The sequence below is a fragment of the Stegodyphus dumicola genome, chromosome X1 (assembly GCF_044657685.1).
Source record: "Stegodyphus dumicola isolate Sdum_Otavi_A_Nest chromosome X1, ASM4465768v1".
NCBI lineage: Eukaryota > Metazoa > Arthropoda > Arachnida > Araneae > Eresidae > Stegodyphus > Stegodyphus dumicola.
Genome location: NC_140780.1, coordinates 116144726 through 116168832, shown reverse-complemented (window position 1 = coordinate 116168832; position 24107 = coordinate 116144726). Strand labels below are relative to the sequence as shown.

Below are 24107 nucleotides of genomic sequence, written 5' to 3'. Positions count from 1 at the left end.
AGTGATTCATAACACATATTTTAATTGTGGTTATGCACCGTTACATGTATGATTTATTACCAAAAGTGATTTAATTGCAAAAAGTCATGAGAGAGCCGTATTCAGTTTGAATTACTATGTTAGAGGAATGTGCAGAAGAAGCATATAGTGCAAATATCAGTATAAACTGAAGATGTCTAACACCTACTAGAGATCTTAATTTAAACACGCAGCATAAAGTCAGAACTAAGTCAGCTGCTACTCTTTTCGAACTTTTGAAACGCAGCTTAAATACTGCTTCTGTAATACATTTAGATTAGCATCTATGCCATAACAAATTTACATTCCGGCAGAACCTGTAATCGGGAGGGAAAGGAAAGAAAAACTAAAAATAATTGGTTAGCATAAAAATATTTTCCACCAGAATTTAAATATTTGAAAATAAGGTCTTTAAATGAGCTGTTCAAAAAATTTAAATTGAACTTGAAGAACCAGCCTTATAATATAATCCTACTTAAATACTTTAAATTTGAAATTTAACAATACAACTTCCAGGAACACAATTTCGGGCGCCACTGTAGAGACTAGGTGTTTTTGGGACATGAAAAATAAGCAATGCTTTAGCCGGCGCTCGAAAGAATACGTGCTGAGCATGCTGACTATTACACCACGAAGGCATGCTAAGAAGGCAGGAGAAATACCTTATAGTATTAGATTTGCCTGGTGATGAAGATAGCCGTATGTTAAATATCTTTGATCTTCAGTACAAAGCTATTAGTTAAATTTACATTTGTTTCAGAACTGATAACATTAAAAATACTGAAACTTCTTATGGTTGGAAAAATTTTACTAAATGGAAGATTTTAAACAATCTCAGAATTTATTTTCCATTATTTAAGTTTTTTGTTTTATCTTAGTAGTGTGTATGTATACACTCTTGTAGATTTCATTTCAAGGCAGATTAAAATATCTTGTATCCAGATTTTTATTTAGGTATAATCCTATTTTTTATTTATATTTGTATCGAGGCACTATGCATACTCAAATATCAGGAATTAGAAATGTGTTTGTTAAATGATTTTTAAAACATTTAAGAAGAAAATAGACGAATACAACTTAATTGGAGTTTAACAATATTTTATTAAACGTCTAAATATCTTTATCATGTACTTAAAACATAAATTGCAGACAACAATTTGAAGTGGCACATATTTCATTACATTAAGAAGCTCTTGTTATTGTGAGTAAGCGTTAAATATGAGTTTTGCTAAAATTTCACGATGCATTTGCTTTACATTTTACTATCAGCCATCATTCGTTGCACATTTTGTAATGCTTCTAAGCAGTTTAATCAAAAGAGAGAACAACAAAACATCAACATCGATTTAGAAACAGAGTTCATTAATTTTAAGATACACATGTAAGTCTACATCAACTTTTGAAGAATGTTCACAGCTAAGTGCAATGCAATGACCATGCGTTTTTTTATTCAACTATGTGAAGCAGACAAGACTTGCAAAAACATCATATTTGTAACACTGGTGCATGAAAAATGGAATGTATTTATAGACATATATAAGCTTGTAAAACACGAATTTGTGCAGCAGTTATGATGTGCATACCAATCATATTATGCAGCATTTTCTTCAAGGCATTTTTAAAAGCATTTTAATGTGTAAATGTGAAGTTATAAAGAATTCAATTTATAAAAATAAATTTAAAATGAATATTTTGATTCCCAATCTACTAAAGCTCAAAAAATGTTATTTTGATGTAGGCCTGGAAAAAATATATTCATATGTATTTGCCCCCCCTAGGTGTGATCATCAATGGTGGAGTAAGACCTGAATCTGTAATACTGCTACCCATCAATGTTGATGAGAAATGGCAAACGGATCTTAATTTTATGAATGTTTTCGTATGGAAAAAGATAGTCAATAACTTAATGAATGAGATCACTGAACGTGTCCCTATTTCGACAGAAAGTGTTTGACCGTTCACCCTCACTATAGTCTCCAAAGTTTCATTTATGAATACAATTAAGGCAAGCTACTTATTAAGTAGTAATAGAAAGTTTTCTACGAAAGCCTGTCTTGTTAGTTAAATGACCTTGCATGGCTTTGTGATACTTTCCACCCTTCTTAAGGAAGCAGTTTTTACACCTCATTTTTACTGGCTTCATAATTATTTTATTCGATTAGAATTCTGTCACTTAACTAACAATAAAGTTTATAAATGATAAGATATTTGAAATTACAAAATTTATAGCTGTAGCGCTGACTTTGATGCTAATAAAGGATATCAATGAATTTTCTACCCCTTTTTCTTGAGCATAAAATAATTCACTGCGACTGTAATTATCTTTATTCATAGAAAGAAAAAATGTGTATAAGGGGGTTGTGCTGCAATCACGAAAGCTGGATGCAGTGTCTAAACATAGCTCCGAAAATTTTTTAAATAAAAGAGGTCCCAATGGAGGTTTTCCAAAAGTGCTTGTTTTTGAGTTTATGTATATATATATATAAACTAAATATATATATATATAAATACAAAACAATTCTTTTAAAAATAAAATATAATCATGCCTAAAATTATCACTAAAGTATTACTTTATGTCTTTATTTTATATATATATATATATTTTATATATAAAGAGCATATGGAAATGGGATCTTTGAATTTTGAAAGATTTCCATCAAATTTATATTAATGCAAAAGAACTAATAACACTATTATTATAGTAAAAACAGTATGCCATATTTGGTGTAATATAAAATAGCATTTTAACAGGACTGAGTTGCACGATTATTTTCACTTGATACTTTTAATTTATATATGAGAATTTTAGGCATTTGTATAAGTTGTCACGAAATGGTGATATTTTGCAAAAAATTTTTAACTGGTAGCAAAAATATGTTTAGATAAGACTTTTGAATTCCACCACTTGTGATCAAACCGCTGAAATTGTACAAGAGCAATATCATAAATTATTTTAGAAACTGAATGAAAGGTAGAAATTTTAGAAAACAAACTAGCAGCTTTTGTTATGCAGTTTTTAAATACACATCAAAGGTTAACGGTATGCACAGTGACAAATATAAGCATTACTTACACTGACTCACATTCACATCTATATTAAATACATTAACTCTTATCAACATTAAACATTATCATATTAATACACTTATTCCATTTATTACTTTACATTTCACAAAAATACTTAAAGACAAATATCTTTCGCCTCCTTTATTTTTTAATTGATGCAGAACATACGGACACCCTCAAGATAAAAAATTAGGCTGCAGAAGATAAGTAAAAAAATTTATGAATTTTGAAGTGAAACTAAAGACATTGAAATTAGAAAGGGGTATAAGGACTTACAAAATGGACAGGCAAAAAAGGCTGAGAACTTTATGGAAATCATAATTCTTTCATCCTACAACTGAGATCTCAATGAAGGTTTAGTCTCGAAGCAAAGAAACTGGTGAACTTATTTTTTCTAAAAGCTGAGTTTTTCTTTCAAGCTTCAATAGCCTATCAATCAAGACTATATATACATAATTTTTAGCTAGTAATTCGAAATTAAATATTCCTGACATCAGATTCATGGATAGTCTGTTTTAAAACAACAACAAAAAATAAAAGAGCCAAAATCTCAATACAGACGAGATGTTTGAATATTTTTTAATGTTTACATTTGAATTATGAAATTTATTTCAACAAACGCATTTAAAATTTGGTACTTAATAGGAAACGAAGTTCTCTAAAATAAAGCTGAATTCAGAGAAAACCTACAGAGGTGGAGAAGGAGGAGAAAATTAAATTTGTTGCTTTTGGGAAACAAAAAGCCAATCATTTTAAGTATACCTTAATCCAAGTGGGGAAAAAAAAAAAAAAAAAAACCTTAAGAGCTGAAAAGTAATTGAAAGAAAAATTAAACAGGGGATTTAGAAACCTCCAAATTATAGATTTCTCTTCATAATAGCTGAATATTAAAGACAACTGATCCGTAGATTATTTACTTTAACCCTCCTCTAGTTAGCATCATACATTGTGGGATAAAATTATTTCAAAATAAATTCCTTCATGTCATATAAACAAATTATCTTGATGTTAACAAGAAAACCTTTATAGAGAACACGTTTCTCAAGCACAATGTATATTTAAATACAAGATCTTGATTGGCATTCTTGTCAAGATGTTAAGCACGTTTTCTATCAATTTTTTAAGAATATAATGCAAGTCTTTAATTACGTACCTCATAAAACAACTTGCATATCTTTGTCCTCTATCAGTGAGTCATATAAAAGCAGCTTTATACCTTTGTAATACGATTGCCATAGAATTATGTCTTACAGCTGTTTGTACAAGTTGCAAAGTGGTTTTTTTTTTTACTGCTATGACTGGTGATATAAAAATAATCATTTGAAATAGTCATTGAAGTAGTTATTTGAAATTTAAACAGTTTAATTGGGTTGTAAAACAGCATTATGAGACTATATAAAGCTGCGTTTTGCCAAGCAACAATACTTTCTGACTGTGCATTATGCAAAGCCGCTTACAGGTTAGTGTTTTAAATTCAGTTGAAAGCAGTCTAAAAACACATTTATTGTGAAAATAACTTTTACATAGGAAAGATTGATACTTAAAATTAAAAATAATATCCTCCAGGTAAAGAAGTTTATACTTTTGTTTCATTCTTTTGAACTAAAGTATGTAAAATTCTGTATAAATTTCCCCGTTTAATATCGTACGTGCAATTAAAAATAATCTCCTCCACATAAAGAAGTTTATACTTTCGAACTAAAGAAAACAAAATTTTGAATAAATTTCCCTTTTGATATCATTACTTTCATCAGCTGTTTTGAAAGATATTATTTTGTTAAAGGATTTAGGGTAACTGTTATACGAGAAAAATTTATTATAATTAATTGCTTCCTTTTTTTAAGGAAATCGGTAAATTTTACAGAAAATTTATATAACTTACAAAGGTATATTTTTCCAAAATTGGAAGAATTGAAATACAATTTTTGTATAATTACGTAGTACGTTTGAGTAGTTATAATTTCAAGTATCAATCTTTTAAGCAGTAAAAGAAGCGACATGGATTTTGCATTTTTTATTACATTTTACAAATACTATTGTAATGATGTTTATATTTAAGCCAAGAAATACTATTGTAGAGATGTTTATATTTAAGCCACAGTATCCATTAATTTTTCGAACGCCATTGCAGAGTTTACTAATCTGGGGCCAAAAGCCAATTAAAATGGTACTACAAAACATTAACTTGTGCAGCTTAAAATTCCTGCTTGGAAAGTCTGCTTTTTGAACCAATCTGTGGTAGTTACAGTGTGTAAGGTGTGCAGATCCTATACTTCACACGACATACAAAATCATTAGTATACAAAAGCATTACGAGCTATCGTCTCCTTATTGGCAACAGAGAACATTGTAAAGCAGACATAAGCAAAGAAACTAAATCAAATTAACATTTTTGCTGTGCAAATGTTATACTTCGTAAACATTTGAATCATAGATGATACATCGTATCAGTAGCTGTCGTCTTCATATTGATAGTACAGAAGGTTGTAAAACATACATAAGTAATATCTTCTGTCCTAAAAGAGAAGATATACGAATAACATCTAGCGTAATATAACTTTGTCTGGTTTGAGCCCATAAAAGCAAACAAATGACGTTCCCATATAGGAATAAATAAGAAAGAATTATGCAGTGTATTGTGCCTATAGATGAGGAACATACTACTGTGATCGAAAAGTATCGGGACTTTCATCGACATCTGGCAAGAGTGTGTATTTCATTTCCTTTTATGCTATAAATTTGTATTGAATGAATAAAGGATTCCTCCATTTTAAATTTTCGAAAACAGCTAGTGTAACTAAGCAAAGAACATGCATTAAATTTGGTTTTTCCCGTAAAATATCTGTTACACAAGTGTCTGAATTGCTGGAAATAGCTTTTGGGGACCAGTTTGTTTAGGGAAGGGAGGGAATACGTCGAAGATGAACCACATTGTAGCAGATCATTTCTTCAGTTAATGAGCAACACATCGATCATGTGAGGGGCATGGTTCTCAGCTGCCGTCATTTTAGCAATTAGGAATATTATTGAATAAGTTTCTGTATTAGTTGGATCCTGTCAAGTAAACATCATTTGGCTTTTCTGCTCGTGTGTTTTCTATAGCTTAAAATATGCTGAAATTTCCTTTAAGTATCACAAAGTTTTCAAGTGGACAGGCAAATACTTTTTAAAACGAGTCCTTCTTAAAAAACATTATTACCTGTTATGAAACATGGATCGACATTTTTGATAAAGAAACAACTCAATGACGTTGAAATCCTCTGTTACATACTCTAGGGCAAAGGACTGCTACGCCACCCGCCCTAAAACACAGGACGCTTTGAATCATATTCTTAACAATGAAATAGTTGGAGTTGATAGAATAGTGATTCGTGAGATCACTCACAATTTCCATCACGACTCGAGGAATGATGCCAGAATGTTGTTAGTTTCTTAAGCTCCTTGAGTTCTTTTAAAGCTATCTGGATTTATTGCACTATGTGCGAGGTGAATGCCACGATGTTTGATGGACGAACATAGAAATCAACATTTTCCGTTGTGTCTAACTTTTCTACAAAGGTACTCTACCGAGGACAGCTTTTTGTTTTCGACTAATAGTCAAAGGAACGAATCGTGGCTTTATCACTTCATACCCCCCCGCAGAAAAGGGGGCATTAATGAAGCGGTTACACATCAACTCATCACCACGGAAAAAACTATAATACAATTTTCTATAGGAAAAAAAATATGGTGGCTATTAAGACATAGTTCACACGGATTATATGGCAAAAGGATGGACAATCAGTTCGAATTCATATTGCTAAACCCTGAAAAATTTTGCAGAATGTAATTAAAGACCAACGACACATGAAATCAAAGGATGGAATTATTTTATCGCTTGATTATGTCCCATCTCATACAGTTCGCAAAAGCAAAGAATTCCTGGAAACGTTTAAATGGGAGGTGGGGCCATACCCACTATATAGTTCTGGCTAGTCATTGTGTGCTTATCATGTGCTTGGTAAAATGAAAATGGATTTCATAGGGCAACGATTTAAAATCGATGACGAAACTGCAGTTTTGAAATAGTTACATACCGCAAGAGAAAGAGTTTTTAACACCAACATGGATATACTAATCTTGAACTGTGATAAATATTGGAATTCCTTAGGCGATTATTTAGAAAAATGAGAAAGTTTAATTTAAAAAAAAATTGCTCAAAGTATGTTTTTATTTTAATAGTTCTAATTTAAGTGTCACTTATTTTTGATTCGCTTTTATAAGAATATATTAGAGTATACAGGTGTATTGAACATAATCTGAAATCGAGATATCTACAGGAATGATGAAATCAGTTAGCTAGCATGCATTAAAAAAAAAAAAAAAAGGCGTAAAGGCGCTGAACTTAAGCAATCCTCAGCCTTAAAAACGCATAAATAGTTATCCCTTCTAACCTGTTTTGTTCATGTAATGTACCACAGCAAAAGCTCACACTAATTATCGAGAGGAACAAATAATGTCAGTAAGGAAACTGCTTTATTAATCACGTTTGAAACGCAATTCAACATTTTCCGCAACATAGATAGCAGCGTCTGCCATTACGTCTACTAGCTGTTTTCTACTGAGAATGCGCACTTTTTTTTTCAGACGTCAAGAACGTACTTGTCAAGAACGTAAATTACCAAACTTGCTCTCAAGTTACATTTATTAAGGAAGGAACAGAAGAATGTTTTCAGAAGAATGAACAGAAGAATGCAGCCGTTATTCTTAAACTGGAAATTTGTATTTGAGAACTTTCTTTTGAACATTTCACGATTTAGACTGCTAGAGTGGCATAAAATGGTGGCCAACTGTAGGACCACTCCCCACGAATTTGACCTTAGAAAGATTAACAAAATTTATCACTACCTTATTACTGATAGCGGGCTTTCTGATGCTTGGTTATTTTCAAGATTTTTGTTCATAACTTATATAGCAAGTGCAAATTTCTAAGAGCGAACAGCTGAAACTTAAATCTAGTGAATTTGTTGCTTCGCATGAGTGTCTTTGGTGTTCCTAATTTACATTAAACCTTTAAGAAGATAAAGACCTTATTCAAAAGTGAAATTTTTAATTTTTTATTTACGTAATCGGTGCTTACGTGTTATCGCAAACACCTTAGCAGAAGTCTCCAAATTTTCAGAATTTGCAAAGCTCTGGAAACCGTTCTCATAACAATCCTTCGTTCAAGCAACGTCACCATTTTTATATGTGTTCTTTTTGTTGTACTTCAAGTTCCAGTGGTGTTTAGAAATAAATCCTGGTATTTTTCCAGCAATGGAAGAAACTACAGTAAAATTTCTGCAAGAATACAGAATTTTGACTCAAAAATCTCTAAACAGAACAACGAGGAAATGCGTTTGGTAGATAGAAAGTATTGCGCAGTCTTGCACGATGTCGAGTCTTTGCAATGCTCTGATACTTTTTAAGCGAAAACAGATCGCTGTGTAATTGGGTAAAAGATTATTACAAAACAAAATACAGAAAGATTCAGCTACGAATGTAAGCGTTTATTTTTTTATTGTATCACGTAATCCTTATAATAAATCAAATTTGTATTTTAGATTGCTAAAGTATGTTTCTTTTCATATGCTATTAGTTTTTGCAGACCTTATGCTGAATATGGATAATTTGGGATTAATTTCTAAAAAAGTTGTGAATTCCACCAACTTGCATCCGACAAGCAACTTTTACCTTTTCATCGGTAGAAAATCACTTAATTACGCCAAAGTGGTTGCGCTGATACGTAAGTGCCATGCAATCATAAATTAGGTTTCGCTGTTGGTCTACAACCAAAACTGTATGTATTGGCTAAGCAAAACATATTGTGTGTCACACTACGCTACCACATTTCTTAGATCAGCAATTATACGCATTATGTTTAGCCCAATGTAAGATATGCAATAAATAAAAGATTCATAACTAATCATGTTCACTGAACTCTATGCATTTGAATTGTACTTATTCAAATAACAGTCATGCTATTTGTAGGAAGCTGATATTTAAGTTGGAAAGAAGAGAGTGGAGTGAGGATTATTACAATTTAGCCATAAAGTCAGACTAGAAGGGTCGGAAAGCTGACCCTTCTTACCCTGACTGAGAATACAGATTGACGTTTGTACAAATGATTAGAAGAGCTTAGACACCTTCATAGAAGCAGAGACTTTCAAAACTAACGCGAAAAGCCTTCTAATAGGTTGTCAGGAAAGATGCATGCTGACAACAACTGTTTTTATTAATCAGCTACACTGGTATCTCTTTTATTCATACCTTATGAACGTGAATGAACTCAACTGGAGCAAAGCGGTAGTAGTATGGATATTTTATAATATTTGTATAATTTGAGCAAGAACCGGAGAAATTCAGAAATTATAAGAGGTTAGCAGAAAGAATAAATATGCATATTTCAATACCTCTAAGGAAAATAAAGAGTGGCCAAAAATATGCATGAGGATTCAGATTGTAAAATGTTTCGAAAAGGCTGAATTTGAACTTATGCCTTAAACATAGGTACACGCTACTGAAAAAAATTAAGCAGGGCATCATACAGAATTGCTAGGTTTATCTACTGGAATTAAGCTCCTATACAAACTGATCTACAGAACCAGTTTTTGTAACACGTCATTATAGCGTTCGAAAAATTGTGGAACCACGGAAATGTAAAAAAAAAAAAAAAAAAAAAAAAAAAAAAAGTATCTGACATAAGTAATAGTGAAATATGCAATAGGTAAGATACTTTCAGTCATCATACTTTCGATTATAAAACAACCAACTACGTTTAGGCTACCTTTACTGTAATCGTGAATGACGTAGGGTGTTATATTTCCTCTAAAAACGCAATTTTATTTCTGGGCAATTTTGCAAAACTTTAATGTATTTTGTATGGTGTAAAACACAAACATACGTATACTGTTTAAATGTTGAGCAATAATACTGAAATATAGTATGTTGTACAATCTTGTGAGGAGATTTTATACTTAAAATTCTGATCAGATACCGAAGCTCAATGAATGGTTTACTAGATCTTGTTCTTTTAAAAAAATATACTTTTTACTATGCAGACATTGGCAAGGATTTTGTTGCATTAAAATTTGGCTTCTTGATAAGCAGTGTCGATACCACGAGTAAAATGTGTACCATGATTTAGAAAATGTCACAAAATAAGTTTACAAAGTTTCCGACTTTAGTGTTGTTACATTTGCTATGTTACGGTGAGTGAAAAGGTATACCCCTGCATAAACAATAATTACAAAATCGCGCTTTTTGAAAGTGAATTCTTAAAAGGTCTGTTATAAATCAACGGCATCTGACTGGTCCAACTGTAAAAGTATCAATTCTCTCTCTAATCTAAATATCTGGTTTTTCAAATTATCTATTTGCGTTGCTCTGACAGGCTGATCCACGACGTTGTTGTTGTCGAAAGGTGATGTCTCTTTATTGGAATTTTTGTTCGAGGAAGTTGAACTTGGAGCTCTGACAGCAGAGCCAGCGTGTGACACCACTTGGGGTTTGGCACTTAATTCATCAGGTGCATTTGTAGCCCCTACAAACTGCTCATCTGTTTGTTTTGCAGCTTTCATATTACTAGCTAATATTGAAGAAGTACTGACATCTTTGGTTTCCCCTTCATCAAATACAGGTGAGCGCTGAGTCGGGATATCTGTCAAATTTTGCTTTTCGGAAGTTTCAGGATTGACAAGATCTTCGGCAGATGTTACTTTAGTGATGTTAGAAACTTCTTTCCCGCATTCTTCCTTGTCATCTGTAGAAAGATCGCTGATTGTAGCTTCACTTATGCTACTGCTAGTGCCACCTGATACTGCATTAGTATCGCTTTTGTTGGAAGAAAAATCACAAAATGTAGAATTCTCTGGACTGTTAAACATTAAACGTGCTTGATCATTTGATTTTTTAGGCAAACCATGTTTGTGGTTGCTTAATAGCTCTGAGGACTCCTTTGTGGACGTACTAGTATTATCATCTTCACATGATATGTAATTGGATGTGATATTCTCTAGTGATTGCATGGCACTTTGATTACTATCATTGCCATTGTTAGAGGATGACATGAAAATATCTGGAGGTGTAGAGAATGAATTGCTTTCATACAACGGAGCTGTTGTCCAGTCGCTTCCTCCGCTTGTATGTTTAGAGAAATCCGAATTACTGTCTCTAATAATAAGAGAGACTTGATTTAATGATTTAGACGGATATCCTGTTGAAGTAATGTAGCCTTGGCTTAAAACTGCTGAATACAGCCTAGGTTCAGAGCGCTGCTGTTTCTCTAAAGTTGACAGGGGTAAGTGCCGTAAGGGTACAGGAGATCCATCTACGTTATCGAACACAGTTTCTCGCAGCGTTTGAGGAATTTTTAATTTATTAAGAGCTCTGTCCGATAAGAAGCTTCTGACAGGTTTTGAACACATGAGTGGTATCTCTTCTCGATTGTCTAGTGCTGTCAAACTTGTTCTGAGAGGTATACAACAGGCATTAACCAATATTGGACTGGTTTTGTTTGGAACCTAAAAGTAATCAAATGATTACTAATAATAAAGAATAAAATATACAACATAATTTAAAAGTAATCATGGAATGAAGCAAATAATTGTTACATTACGAAATTATCAAATGATATGGATCAAAGCTGCTCATCTGCTTTTACTGTAATAATAATTAAGGAAGTATTTTAATCTTAATGTGCGTGCTTACATATACAGTTCGAGGTAATCTTCTGCACCAATGCAAATTTTTTCTGTCACTTTGTGTACATTCTAACTGATAGGTATCTTAAATTTGATAATTATGTTAAATATTTTCCCCAGAACTAACCTTATAGAACTGGCATGAAGGTACTCTACATTACAGATCATTTTCTTCAGCTACAATAATCAGAGTCATAGGGACTTAAATATGGAGAATGAGGTGACTGAATCGAACACTCGAAGTTTTCTTTAGTTCCGGCCTCTAAAATTACATGACGATAAGGTTTCGGTTTTTTGTCAAGCAACCAGAGATAAGTCTCTGATTATTACACTGAAAATATATGAGTCTAGTAAGAAATTAAAAATGCTGTACGTGATATATATTTATTTTTTGGCTCCAAAATCTCATAAAAGCAGATTTAATGTGGTTGGGGAACATAGACGATTCGGATGAGAAGTTTCAAATGCGAAGCACCAAACCTCAAAAATCAATTTATTTTTCATAAATGATTAAAAAGTTAAGTAAATTAGCAACGTCTTTTAATAAATTTCTCTAGTGCAATTAATTAAATCGTCAAGTACAAGAGCTCCTCTAGTTTATGGATTATCTGTAATTAGAGAAACTGGAAAGCACCAATGCTTTCCTAATTATTTGCTTCTCCATAATTAAATAAGTTACAAAACACAAATACTTCTAATTAATTGTATGCAATAGCTTACAAAGCACCAATATTTCCTTAATTAACTGCCTTTATGAAAATAAGTAGTAAATAACGTGTAAAGCATCAAGGCTCTCACTAATCAAATGTTCCTGCATAACTTTAGGATTTTGGTGAGTCCTTGTGAGGGTGCTTATACCTCTGTGTGTTTGGTGTATGAGGGACGACACCCGTTATGACTCGGATTAAGTACTGGTGTTCTCCAGTCCTTACCCGTATTCAAAGCCTTGGCCTTAACAGATGTCAGGTTTCATGATTAGGAAATTATCAAGCACGGAACCGAATCAATTTACCTTAAAAATCCCCAAATATCAATTATCACATTATCGAAAATCCATGGCGAAAGTCCATACGAAATATCATTATATATATATAATATAATATATAAATAATATTGTTACGGATTTTGTATTTAGTTTTCTATTTTTAGTGGAATTGTAATTAAAATAGTTTTATTTCCCCGTGCAATGTAGCGCGTGACGAATTTTAAGAGAATGCTATCCCGAAAAAGTAAAAATACAGGAGCACGCGCATTTAATAAATACACATCTAGTAATTTATATTTAAATTGAATAAATGCAATTGTGTGTTAGCCGTAACTGTAATTCTAATCTTTTGCTGTCCAAAAAACTAGAGAAAATAGAAATTACCAGAATGTTCTCGTGTACGATTAAAAAGTTTAAAAAGCCTGAGAAATCTCAGTTTAGCTGTTTTAGTAAGCTATTGTTGTTTATTTAGCTGCTGTAATTTTAATCGGATTAGCTTTCTCTGCGCTTTGGATTGCGTTCTATTTAACGTTTTAGTAGTTTAAAATAATAGCTACTGATTATATTGCGTGATATTGTGATATTATACGAATATCTTTGAGGAAAAGTCCTGCGTTTTGTTATATTTCTTGTTAAAAGAATAAATTTGATTAACCTTTCATCGGACTTGTACATTCAATTTATTATGAACCTGTATGCACGCAACACTTTTTCATGTCAGGAGTGGGATATTGAATGCCAGTTACAAGAGCGATGGAAGAACATTTCAGGCAGTTGATGACTGCATTTGCTGCGTTCGAAGAAAAGATGGAAGGGGTTAACTCTGTTAAAGAACTCTGTTAAAGTAGAAATGACAGCGGGCCAAGAATCCGTTAAAGAAAAGATTGAAGAAGGTGAAGAGGAACTGAAAAGAGAAATTACCTGCTTAATCGAAAACAAATTCGAGGCTAATGGAAGGCAGAATTGACGCTGTTGAAAATAAAGTTGAATACATTGAAGAGATAGTTTGTGCTGTGAAACAACAAACTGATGACAGGGTTATGCAGTCGCCAATGAAGTTGATACCTTGAAGAAATTCGTAGCGACGGTAGGGAGCAATTCGGATGGTTTTAAATTTTTAACCATGCCCGCTCGTCCTTCACTGAAGCTATTCACGTATGATGGGAAGACCACCTGGCAAGTATATAAGACACAATTTTCTATAGTGGCGGATGCGAATAGATGGAATTTCCAAGCTAAGGCCTGTCATCTCGCCGCTTCTTTCTGAGCAGCGGATATTCTTCAGATTCTTCCTGGAAATAAAATGCTAGATTCCAAAGCTCTGTCCGGCGCATTGGAGCTGCGCTTTGGAGAGAAGTGTTTGAAAGATTACAGCAGGCTTCAATTAAAATCCCGTCAACATAAGCCCATCGAAACACTCCAGAATGCCACTCCAGCTCGCCACGGATGTTGAAAGGCTATCTCACCTCGCCTTTTCGGAGTGCCAGACAGAAACAAGGGAAAATCCTGTCCTTGAACTAGATATGCAATTAGACATTATGCAACCATACAAAAGTAAACATAGGCAAGGACGTCGGAGCTCCGGCATCCGGGTAGAGATGTTTTCATGGACCGAGTTTTGGTCCTCCAAAATGCCGAGCGAGGGTGGACGCGGCTCACATTTGCTCCTTGCAGGGTGTTGTTTCCTTAACAATTAACAAGGCCCAGAGATACGTAATGTACCTGCGGGAATGCTCAGGTGCCTGCTTTATTCTATCTATACATGTCTATCAAATATCTATTTCGCACTCCGGAGTGTTCTCGGAATTCTGTCCGGGGCAGAAACTTAGGAGTTAGGAAGGGTAGGCAATACCAGATATGCTTACTTGGATGTAAAGGTGTCGGTCTTGCTTCAGACTGTACCTGCCTATCAAACATCACCGTTCAGACGGTATAGTGGCTACTGACGCTGACTGGCGTACCTGATGAGCTCAGGTTCGAATACCGGAGAACTCATGGGCGTTTGTATGCATATAATGTCTGTTCGGTAAGAGGATACGCAAAATACATGGTGAACCGAAAAGCTCTTTCGAGAGTTTGGTGGTAGGGGAGGAAGAGAAGGAAACCCTAGGACCGCTCCCAGAGTGTTCTGTTTCAAAACTAGGGTGGAAGCTTAACAGTTAGCTAGGTGCAGCAATACCTCAATCACCTGTGGTACTACAGAGGTGCAGGCCTAGCTTCTACCTGCACGTATACTTATAACTGTGTCTGTAATCCACGTAAAATATCAACAGGAGCGCATGTTCAACCTGTCTGTCTCTACAGAACTCTGGCCCATATCTTCTCTTGTCTAAGATATTGTTTTAATTAATCTTTTTCTTGTGGCTACTGTAAATGGATCTAGGCTTCGCCGAGCATTAATATGTATTACAGATGGCTTATTTATTGATTGATTGATTACAGGCTAACAAATTGGCTGTGTAATATTCTACACTAAGTTTTTGATTGTTTAAAGTGCTTTCTATTTGTTAGATCCTTTTTCCAGTTTCAGGTCGAGACTGTAATGCAAAGTATCTCCTTGATTCTGAGATAAGTCTCACTTCCTCTGCTTGAAATGGCGGAAACATTCTTGAGCAGAGATGTTACTAAGTGCATTCGTATCCATTACCGTCATCAAACGCTAGTGCATTTTGGTTGGGAAAGCTTATGAAGAAACATAAAGGTGATTATTTCACGCAGGAAATATAGATCAAATGAATATCCCTGTTTTAAATACACTTGCCTGACCATCGCAGTAAAATGATAGCATTACTGGTAACTAATGGGAATAGCTAGTTCACCAGAAGACATCTTCCTTAAAGAATGCCCGCCCCATTATGTAATTTTTAATTCTGAATAATATATTATTACAAAAATTAAGGAATTGAGAATTCGCAAAGTACTTAATAATAGAAGTTTCAAATAAATTAATTTCATGCTTTTATACATTATTATATACCAAAAAATGGCTTAAATGTACTGCTGCTGAGTTCCCACGAAGTAACTAAGGAAATGTTCTCATAAGCACTGCAGACAAAGTGTTACTCTGTTTTGCTGCATCGAAATTTAATACCTCAGAAAATATTACGCCAGTATTTTTAGAATAAATCGAAGCTTATCTAACTTAAATTTAAACGTGAAAGGCTGAGATAAACTGTTAGAACAAACTCCCATTTTTATTCTTTGCGTTTATTTATGCTATAACGTTTTTGGTTTATCTGTCTGAACGTCTTTTTTATATCTGACGCCTGTTCTATGAACGCCGAAATACATAAAAGTTAAAAATAAATTTTCCATTTTATTTATCGCGGAATTTTACTTGGCAGCAAACCTGTCGCTTTCTGAACCTCAGATGATTTTAGAGTTTGATTTATTTATACCATCCATCACTCGTTTATTTAAGAACAGCTAAAGAATCCGGCGCTGCCCGAGCTTTACGCAAAGTGAAGAGGCTCCATTTAAGCGGCTGGGGGTAATTTATTCTCAATATCAGGTAGGCAGGATTTTCCCTCTTATTTAGGTTCACGGTAAGTTGTGCAATATTTTACCAAGCTCGAATAAAATTTCATAGAGCAGAGTAGAACTAACAGGGTGCCACGTAACAGTTTTATTAAGAACTGGTACTTGCTTTGTTATCGGCTGATAGACAGCGTACTTAAATTCTGCTTCAAAAGTTTAACGCTATTTTAGAACGTTCCACACCAGCGATTCTCAACAAAAATAAAACACAGTGAGTATTTCGCAGTGCAATTGGATGAAAGTACTCATATAACGAACTTTATTAGTTTACATACGTTAGTTCAACTATTAGTTTATTAGTTCAATTATTAGGTTACATACGTTTCGAAGAAGATAAACGAATTGCTGAAGAATATTTATTTTGTAAATCTTTCCATGATAGAGCAACTGCAAATAAAATTTTCCAAGTAATTGAATATTTTATGTCTAAGAAATATGTTCTTTGAATTAGTGCATTGCCGTATGCAGTGACGGAGCTTGAGCTTTAATAGGAAAACATTCCGGTGTTTCTTCTCAAATAAAGAAATTCGCAGCTTTAGTAATAAAAACAATCCCCGAAAACCTGAAAATTGTTTTGAATCAAGGTGCGAAAATTGTTATTTTTTTTTTTTTTAAAGCTGAGCTTTAAATTCAAGGATATTTACTATTTTATGCCAAGAGATCGGCTTTGAACATGAAACTCTTTTGATACATTCCGAAATAAGGTAGTTATCCAGAGGGAAATTGTTAAATCGTCTCTTTGAACTTCGATGAGTTATTCAAATTTTCTTCTGTGACTCAAAATAGAGGGCGGCGCCCGTAACCGAGGACAAATCTCCGGAACCGACCGCTGGCGGTAGGAGAGCCGGGGTTTGATCTATGGAAGCGGGTGCCGAGGGAGGTGGTTTGTCACGTATCTCTCAGTTCAGCGAGGCCTCCTCGTGGCGCTCGCCGACTGGCTTAGGCTAATGATACTGGATAACTAACTCTGTAGTCCAACTGGGCGGAATTGCTGGAACCGACCATTTATGGGAGGAAACCCGGGTTCTTCCAGATCACTGGCTAGACTTGTGTCTAGAAAGCTTCAGCCTGCAGAGCAAATAATCAGTTTTCACTTAGATTACACTAGTGTGCAAAAATTAAGGACGAAGTCGAAAAATTAGCATATCAGCTAAACGAAGAGGCAGAGCGGACAGAAAGACCAACCAGGAGATTAAGTAAGGTGATGTACGGTAGCACATGCGCAGATATGCAGGTAGACGTAAAGGGGGAGTGTCTGAGTAGTATAAAGCATGTTGTCGGAGTAAGATCAGTATTTCTGGCAAAGAGATTGCACGCCGTATAGCAGTTAAAATCACACCGAGTTGCTGCCTCAGCGAGAAATGGCGAATAATCAATCTGTTAGACGACATCTGGATGCTTTTACCTGAGGTAGCATCATTGGGAAGTTGGAGGAAGGCCGCAGTGTGACAAGTGTGGCTGCAGAGTTCGGAATTGCTCACAGCATCGTTTCACGACTTTGAAGACAATTTCAAACTACAGGAACAGCTATCCGGGGGTTTAGTAGTGGTCGTCCACGAGGAACCACACCCGCAGATGACCGGTATATTGCCTTACAGGCTAGAAGAAACAGGCGGCAGACAGCGAGATAAAACGCTAGACACACGACACAGGCGACTGGACGACCGATATCGCGTTTTACCGTGGCCAGAAGACTGCACGGTGGTGGTCTGTTTGCACGACGCCCTGTACGGTGTGTACCTCTAACGCCTGCCCATCGGAGAAAGCGTTCTCTGTGGTGCCGGGAACACCGGAATTGGAGAGACAATGATTGGGGACGAGTACTCTTTACAGATTAGAGCAGATTCAGTCTGAGTAGCGATTCTCATCGCATACTCATCTGGAGAGAGCGGGGAAGCCGCAAACATCCCTCGAAAATCATTGAAAGGGACAGGTATGGAGGTGGCGGTGTTCTCGTTTGGGGAGGCATCATGCTTGGTAGTCGTACAGACCTTCACATCTTCGACGCAGGTTCAGTCAACGGGACCCGTTATTGTAACGAGATTCTTCTTCCATATGTGCGTCTTTTTAGAGGCGCTATGGGTCCGCAGTTCCTTTTCATGGACGACAATGCACCATGTCATCGCACAGTAGCTGCCGAACAGCTCATAGAGAGTGAGGATATTGAACGTGTGGATTGGCCGGCACGATCTCCGGATCTCAATCCCATCGAGCATGTATGGGATTTTCTAGGCAGACGCTTGGCAGCTCGTACCTTACCACCAGTAACGATTCCGGAGCTTCGATTGGCGCTGCAAGACGAATGGACAGCATTGCCTCAACCACTCATTGACACCTTCATTCTCAGCATGGGCAGACGCTGTGAAACCTGCCTAGCAGTCAGGGGAGATCATATCCCCTATTAAAGACCGGATGTTTCTTGCTGGACACCCATCACAGGGATGTTTCGGCCTTCAGTCGCATTGCGCTCCATGCTACTTTTTCAATAAAGCTTCTTTTTATCCCTCTGATTTCTCTTTTAGTAAGTGTTGCTTACATTACTCATGACCTTACGTATTGGGGATCTTACGGTATTAAATGTGTTGATTTGGAAAGCTTTTGTACAAAGTTATATTGAAAAAACCGTCTCGTCCTTAATTTTTGCACACCAGTGTAGAACCATCGTTTATTCGATGGTAGGTTGAGGCTTGGTAGGGACCGTACTAGTACTGACTTGTCCGTGTCTTTGGTGGTGGGGACGTTACATGGTGGATGTTGTTGACCGTCTGAGAGGGATTGGCTCCTCTGGGTCGGTGTGGAGGGACGTATGATCTTGAGATTTAAATAATGTGCCTTGTTGCAGTACCGCGAGAGGGGGTGGTGCCCCGCTCGTGGGTGAGTGAGGTTTTTGGCGCAAAACCAAAGATGGTTATGACGCCTCGCTCGTGGGAATTTTTCTTTGAAGCGTTGAGTCTAACGTGTGCTGGAGTAGTCGGAGTTATGTAGTAATAGCTCTTCGTGATGGTCGCCTGTCGGTCTCTTCTCCGATGAATTAAATTGTCGAGAGAAGTTTCCCCTCTGCAGCGACCGGGAGGGGTGGCGCCCTCTCGGATTGGTCCTGAAGTTGCAGTTCTGAAACCTTGAAAGGGAGGACTTCATCGTTCCAGAGATTAAGGCAGATCCTTCCTTGATCCTTCCAGGGCTGTACTTTAGTGTTTATGTGACTCAAAATTTGAATTGCAAAAATGCGTATTTAGTGAATTATGGTTGGCGCGTTTAGCTTATTTAGCTGATATTTCTGGAAAGTTAAATGAATTAAACTTTAATATTAAAAGGACGAAGTGTTAATTTGTTTACCATTAAAGATAAAATAAATGCAATGATAATAAAACTCGAGCTAATAATCAAATAGTTGGTTATTGGAAATGAGAGAAGAATTAGCATCCAATATTAAAAATCATTATTTTTTTATTGATAAATAATTTCAACGTGTGTTTTTTCGAGGATTGTGTAAAAGAAAACTGGATTAGAAATCCATTTTGTTCACATGTGCCTCAAATTTTATCTTGTGAAGAAAAAGAGCCAATTGATAGAAATTTCCCATGATCAAACTCTAACTGAAGATTTTTATAATAACACACTTGTTAACTTTTGGCTGAATCGAAAAAAAGGAATTTAATGGTGTTTCAGATAAAGCTATTAAACTTTTATTGTCATTTTGCAAACTTATTTGTGTTAACAAGGATTTTTTTCCATGTTATATCTGAAAAATAAATATAGAACAAAATTAAAATTATCCTAATTTATGATTAAAACTAAGTGAAATAAGATCAGGGATAAAGAAATTGATCTCTCTTAAACAGGCTCAAATTTCGCACTTAATTTAAAATTAAATTATTATAACTTAAATTTTGATAATTAAAATACTAACCAACTTTTATCTAATATTTTGTATGTGTGCATAGTTAATACAAATAGCCAATAGGTTGTGCAAAATGACAATATATATATATGTATATATATATAATATTTCTATTGAGAAATTGAAAAATAACCATTGTAAAATGTAGTAGTGGTGCTAAAGTTTTTCAATTTTTGTTTAGATAGTACACGTTAGTCAAAATGTTGAGAATCGCTATTCTACACTGTTCTAAGATGTAGACAAACATGGTGTCGCCTAACGGTTTTAATAAAAACTAATAGCGAGAACGCAGCAATGGCGGTTCGAGTTCAAAATTGAAACTGTGTAGAAACGTTAATATTTATCTGTTTTTATAAAACTACAATTATAAATTCTTTGCGTAATACGTATGACGTCCACTGATAGGAGGAATGCAACGACAGCGACGGGAACCTAAGATGAGTTACGTGAACGCAGAGGTCTAATATGAACGCCCTGAGTGTGGGCTGTGGAATGACTTTTTGATTCTTATGTAGATAGTCACTTTTCTTTTGCTTTGAAAGTAAAGTGTGCAAAATTTCAACAAGATCGGAAGGAAACTGTAGATTTGTATTAATTACTCTCCCAGGAAAAAAAAAACAAATGGACACTCCTGTTTATATTTTAACAGTTGGTTTTAATGAATTTCTAGAGTCCAGTTAGTAACCAATAATAACTGAAATGAACATGTTTTTAATGCTTTTAAATCTCTTAGTTTGCAATTTAAAAACAGAATAAATTTAAAAGAAAAATTAAATATCTTATGCTTTGCTGAACGACAAAATACTGCCATATCGAAGATAGAAGTATTTTCATTCGGACAGTAGCAACACCAGTCTTTAAATCGTTCAGTTTTTGCTGATTAAATTCGAAAGATAGATATACTACGAAACATTTATATCATCGAGTTTTGTGACTTTATTTGAAACATAATCTTAGATAAGTTGGCAAAACAATGATAAACACAACAATCATCACGATGTCTTGTGCTATAATCAAGCATTTACTAAGCATGTTTTAAACAATAATAAACGAACAAACATACTTTTGTTTCTTTAGTATTGTTTGAAATATGTTTAAAATATATTTAGTAACGAAACAAATTGTTAAAAAACAACAACAAACAACTTGATGTTTAGTAAGAAAAATTACTAAATATCTTTTAAACAAAATCTTTCTAAAATTAAACACAAAAGTCTCATTACAAATCATTGTAGGTAAGACGAACTAGTAACTTTAATAGTCACAAAATTCAATCTTATAAGAATTTGCCCCCCGAAGAAGATGCACCCTGATTTCCACTGAGTATATATTAAAGTAATTAATGACAATTTAAAACAACAATTTATTACATAACTGAAGCTCATATTAGAGTGCTGATTAATAGCAAATAAAACCAAAATAACTATACAGCATGTAAAGCATGCAAATTTTGCTAAGCTTAAGAGACTATATAGAGTAAAATAAAAAAAAAAAAAAAAAAAAAAAAAAAATTCTGAAACTTCGTGCGTCGTTTCTTCCACTGGATCAAAATCTCATACTTACTGGACTTCCTTCTCTTTGAATGCTAGCGGATGTTGATGGTAACTGAAGCGCTACATGATGGATCGCAGTGAAAGCTGAAGCTATTGTTGATTTCCCTGTATACCATATATCGTCACTTCCTGTTGAAGAGTAATCTTTGTATTCTGAGATCCAAGGTGGAAGACCATCATCACTATCTTCTTCCTATGGAGAATTATGCTTCATTTTATGAAAATGATACTGTTAAAATATATCAATAAATAAGCAGTTTCCATGAAAAATTTACGAACCGTTAAATTTTCAAAATCTTACATAATAAAAGTTTAATGGGAACAACTAACCAGCCATACTAAACTGGATTCTGATTCTTATTCGATCAGTTACGGCAGCCGTTATTTTCGTGTAACAAACGTTTTTCTAATAATTTTGTCTCATATTTGATTAAGCTGGTTATATTTATCTTATCATTTGCTATTTCCATGTATAATATCTATTCCATCTGTAATAAATTCCAATTCTATAATAATTCCAATCTATTCCATCTATAATAACTATACTGATTTTTTGCTTTGTTTTGCATCCTTTTAAGTTTTGGGTGTTATAAATAAAGGACAACGCTTAAAGAAAGTTATTTCGATGATGATAGATCTATAGGGTCATCAAAATATTTTTAAAAACTTTTGTTCTCATTTCTTTATCCAGTACTTAATTTTAGCAGCATTTCATAAAGGGTGTTCATTAGGTAAAGATTATGTTTTATTTAACTTTATATCAATTTGTATAAATTTAACTGTGACTACTATATGAACTGTGACTACTATTTTTCGGACGAGAATATAAAATGATATTGTAGTCCGATCAGAAAAACATTCAATGTTAAAACTGAGAAAATTAAACTTACACATTATTGATCTGCATTTAAGTAAACTTTAGAGATTACTTGTTTGCGATTGTATTTATGGAAAACCCCATAAAAGAAAACAAAAATTAGATACTAAGACAAATTAAGAACATCTGATAAAGTTAATAAATAATTAACTATCCGAACGTTTCAACTTCACAATGCACTAGTGACCAAATCATAGTAATAAACATAAAGTTATATAATACCGAAAAACGTTTTGATGCATTTGAATGTAGAAAGTTGGTAGATACTTCATGCCCCAGGGAATCAATATTATGGTACAAAATGAAAAAAGTAGAAGAATGAAACCTGTGATATTAAAAAAAATACCCAGAATATTGGGCAATAGATATCCCAGAAAAAGGATGTTAACAACATTCATTACAAGCCAATGTTACTGCGGCAATCGGCCCACCAGCGGCCGAGCGGTAAAGACGCTGAACACTGGTAGTTCGGTCCGAAGTTCGAATCCCGAGAACGGGCTGGCAGCATGGGTATTTTCGTAGTTTTCCCCATGTTTAACGTGTATACGAGCCAGTTTCCCTTATAGAGTCCTCCACGAAGGCACCCCTCCCCTTAGGCAGATAGCCCTTGAGGCTTTGACGTAATTAAATAACCTAACCTAACCCATTGCGGCAATCAATTATTCTCTTCTACAGAAAAACATTTTAAAATTTCCTTCTACCTTCCTTTCTTCTGTGGAGAGTCCTGGTTTATAGAAACTATACTAATGATGTTATAAAAACCCCGTTAGGAAACTAACGTTATTGCTAGATAATCAAATTAAGGTTGCGATATTGCTAGATAATCAAATTAAGGTTCGATGTACAGAAATATCAGTCAAAACGAGAACCCACTGCTTTGGACGGAACAACAGTGGGTCTTTTTTTTACCTTTAATAAACCGAGATACAGTGTAAAAACTGATTCTAAACGTCTTTTCATCTAAGGGTATCTCAGTATAAACTTCCATTGCTCCAACATAAGAAAATGCAATTGCTGGAGTCAACAGGCGTTTTTATGCAGAGTGGTATCGTGATAGACGGCCTTTCGTGGCTGCAGATATTCGATGGAGGAATTGTAACTCCACAGTACAAGAATTTGCACTTAATATAAGACTTCCTTCGGGATATTCTGTTAATTTTAGTGGGCTTAGATTCTATAGAATTCCCAACTGATCTTATTCAAGATTTTCTTTTAAACCGGAGATTATTCGCAGAATGGAGTAGCCAGCTAGCTGCTCTGACCCCAGTCTTATAAAAAGTACACTCTTAGACCAAAAAAAAAAAAAAAAAAAAAAAAAAAAAAAAAATCGACGCACCAAGAAGGAGTTATCCGCCGAATGGCATGAAAATCGGTAGAAGTGATGCACATATTACAGAATTCCCGAGGAATATCGTGCCAAATTCTGTCGCGTTAGATCGTCAACATCCCG

At 34.6% G+C, this 24107-nt stretch overlaps 1 protein-coding gene across 1 annotated transcript in view; it reads right to left on the bottom strand.

Moving 5' to 3' along the window:
- Positions 1 to 1099: 1099 nt before the first annotated feature.
- The window catches only part of LOC118198369 (uncharacterized), a 424861-nt gene continuing 401853 nt past the window's right edge, over positions 1100 to 24107 (bottom strand). The window contains exons 17-18 of the mRNA XM_085807093.1: positions 21791 to 21973; positions 1100 to 11624 (exon numbers count right to left, since the gene is read on the bottom strand). Of these exons, the coding sequence (XP_085663219.1) occupies positions 10392 to 11624; positions 21791 to 21973 (1416 nt within the window). The 3' untranslated portion in view covers positions 1100 to 10391. The remainder of the gene's footprint in view (positions 11625 to 21790; positions 21974 to 24107) is intronic.